Here is a 2,601-nt window from a genome sequence, read left to right on the forward strand (position 1 = left end):
TCCTTTCTGTGGTAAATAAGCCGCTCTAATAAGCGCGTAGGTACATCTGTAATTTTTTTAAAGTATCACTGCTGTTCATAAAATCTGTTCAACAGTTTTTTGTTTTTTTTTTTTAGGGAACTTCCTCCAGATTGCGTCCCTAGGAGGGCAGACCCAAAAAAAAAAAAAATTTTTTTTTAACACTAAGACTGAGAGATCACAGAAGCGGAAGAAGAAAAAAAATAAATCAGATCATCTACCTTCTTTCTAAAGTCAAACAGTAGTAAGAGGAGAGGTTTGCACATGAAGAAATGCTAACATACCCAAATCTGAGGGTCTCGCATTCATAAACTACAAAAATTATTTACACGTGTCCATTCATATCAACAGCAAAAATCAAAGTTTTTAGAAATTTAGTTTGCATGGTTTTCTTCTTGTAGTAAGCGCAGGGTTTTTTAAGGTTTTAAACCTTTTCTGAACTGTACAGTAGAACATGAACATTTTTTTGCTAACATGCAGAACATACAAAAGAAGGTTAAGAACCAAAATGCCAATGAGCACCGCTTCCCCTGTGCAGAGGGACAGAAATTTCCCTCCCCTCCCACACCAGGCAGCGTTTGCAGCACCAAGCTTAAAAAAAAAAAAAAAAAAACACCGTGAGTGTGTGTGTGTCTGTGTGTGTCTGTGTGTGCAGGCTTAAGATCAGCATCCCCAGCTCTGTTCTTACCCAAGGATTTTTCTATGCGCCTTCCTCGATGATAAAGAAAAAAATAAAAAAGAAGTAGAAAAGTCAAAACTCAAATGAAAAGTAAAAATCTCTCAAAAACCTGCCTTAATCTATTCTTCTGTGATTGATAGCAATGGTCTCCCAAACCATCTAGGCAGATCGTGACTCTCTAGGCTGGCAAATATTATTGAAAACCCCTCATCCCTCGCAAACCAAGATGTACTAAAACTTACAACACAACCCCTACTATATTCTTTAAAATACCATTGCTAGAGTAAAGCATGAAGATTTACAATACAATCACTTTAAGTGCCCCACAGCCAACATCAATCCTAATCCTTAAGAGGGCTAAAAATAAAGATTGGAGGGCAGCTCACAAGGTAGCTGTGATCAAATTAGGAGGCTGAAAGGACAGAGAGGGACGAAGAAGGAAGCTTATAAACATCTGATCCAGCTGACTGTGGCCATATGGCAGCTGCTGCCCAGATAAAGAGATTAAGAATAGAGGAGTGCGATTACAGCTGTCTGGCCAATTCAGGCAGCTCAAATCTACAAGTTCTAAATTAGTCACAAATACAAAAACTCCTTCAAATAATTATTGTTACGCTGAAATAAAAGATTTCAAATGCTACAAGCAAGAAAGAAAAGAGGAAACCAGTCAAGCCATTCTCCCGGGTACAAGAGTTTTTAAACACATAACTGATTTCTATCTTTCAGAAGCCCTACAGCTGTATGCTACTACATCTCTGAGCTGCTGGATATTTAACCGTGAAGTTTAATGAAAGACTTTCCCCACAAGCACATTTTAGCCAGAACGGTCCTTTTGTACAAAAGCACACTTTTGTATATTTCACTAAAAGCCCCATAAAGTCATTTAAAAGATGCAAGACAAGAACATAAAGCAGAACTCTCTTTAGGCTTGCCACTAAATCCATTGCAGTTTTGGTCTCAGAAATGAAGAATGAACTTGCTCTCTCCTTCTTCCAAACCAAGACATTCTCACAATATGCATTAAAGTTAATGCTAACAATGTGCCCAAGAACTGATACACTCCAACTGTAGCCCAAGCCTTTTGACTAAGTCCACTTATCTATTTAATACTCAATTTCATATATTACCTCTAAACTTGGTTAGAAAAGTAATGTGATTTTTTTTCTGAAATTCAATAAACAACACACCAAAACAGAAATATGCTGTATCTAATCTATTGCTACTCCTACCTTTAGTACACATAAACCTGATTAAGTCCTTTCCTCTGAGTCTTGCTGGCTCCAGGTCTGTTAGATCGGTGGAAAAAAAGCAGACTAGGAGAGACAGATGCAAAGTGGAGATGATGTTAGAGAGGAATGAGATACCTTCTCCACACACAGATCTGCACACACTAACTCCCTGTCTGTGTGTTAGAATAAAAGGCTGAGGGATGGCAGGCTGTCAGCTGCTCTGACATCATGTTCAGATGGAAATGCTACCTCCAGCTGTGCTCCTTTTAATGCCATATGCTACTCCTCTACACTCCTGCCACCAGCTTTTTCTTAGGAGAACTTTTCTCTTCTGTTAGTATAAACAAAATACTTCAAAGTCTCTTTTTTTCAAACTTTCTAACAGCGAGGGGAAAAAAAAAAAGAAAATCCTAAACATATGGGGCTGTACTGTATGTGCAGCATAGCAACACTTCTGCCTTAAGTTGGAGGACTGCTTTATGTACTGACAGCGTACCCCAGCACGGGGTTACCCCAGAAATCCACACCGCCTCGGTTCTGCTGAGCCCAGAGGTTCCGTCAGAAGCAGAACCCAGCCGAACCCACTGACTCCCTCACGGCTCCCCGTTCGCCGTCGCTCCTTTCAGTTTCAGCGTTTAACGCGGCGCAAGTGACACGGAGCACTCGCCCCGGCTC

The 2,601-nt window shown here is 40.1% G+C and overlaps 1 protein-coding gene across 4 annotated transcripts in view; it reads right to left on the reverse strand.

Annotated features, from left to right (window-relative positions):
- Positions 1–2,115, reverse strand: part of ZBTB18 (zinc finger and BTB domain containing 18) — a 5,046-nt gene extending 2,931 nt beyond the window's left edge. The window contains exon 1 of one of the 4 annotated variants that reach the window (XM_009078024.1): positions 1,927–2,115. In XM_009078024.1, coding sequence (XP_009076272.1) covers positions 1,927–1,939 — 13 coding nt within the window. In that variant the 5' untranslated portion in view covers positions 1,940–2,115. Of the gene's footprint in view, positions 1–1,083; positions 1,120–1,926 lie in introns of those variants that run through there. The other 3 variants (XM_009078027.1, XM_009078025.1, XM_009078026.1) reach the window with 3 other exon arrangements.
- Positions 2,116–2,601: the final 486 nt, after the last annotated feature.

The sequence above is a fragment of the Acanthisitta chloris genome, unplaced genomic scaffold, assembly GCF_000695815.1.
Source record: "Acanthisitta chloris isolate BGI_N310 unplaced genomic scaffold, ASM69581v1 scaffold20077, whole genome shotgun sequence".
Taxonomy (NCBI): domain Eukaryota; kingdom Metazoa; phylum Chordata; class Aves; order Passeriformes; family Acanthisittidae; genus Acanthisitta; species Acanthisitta chloris.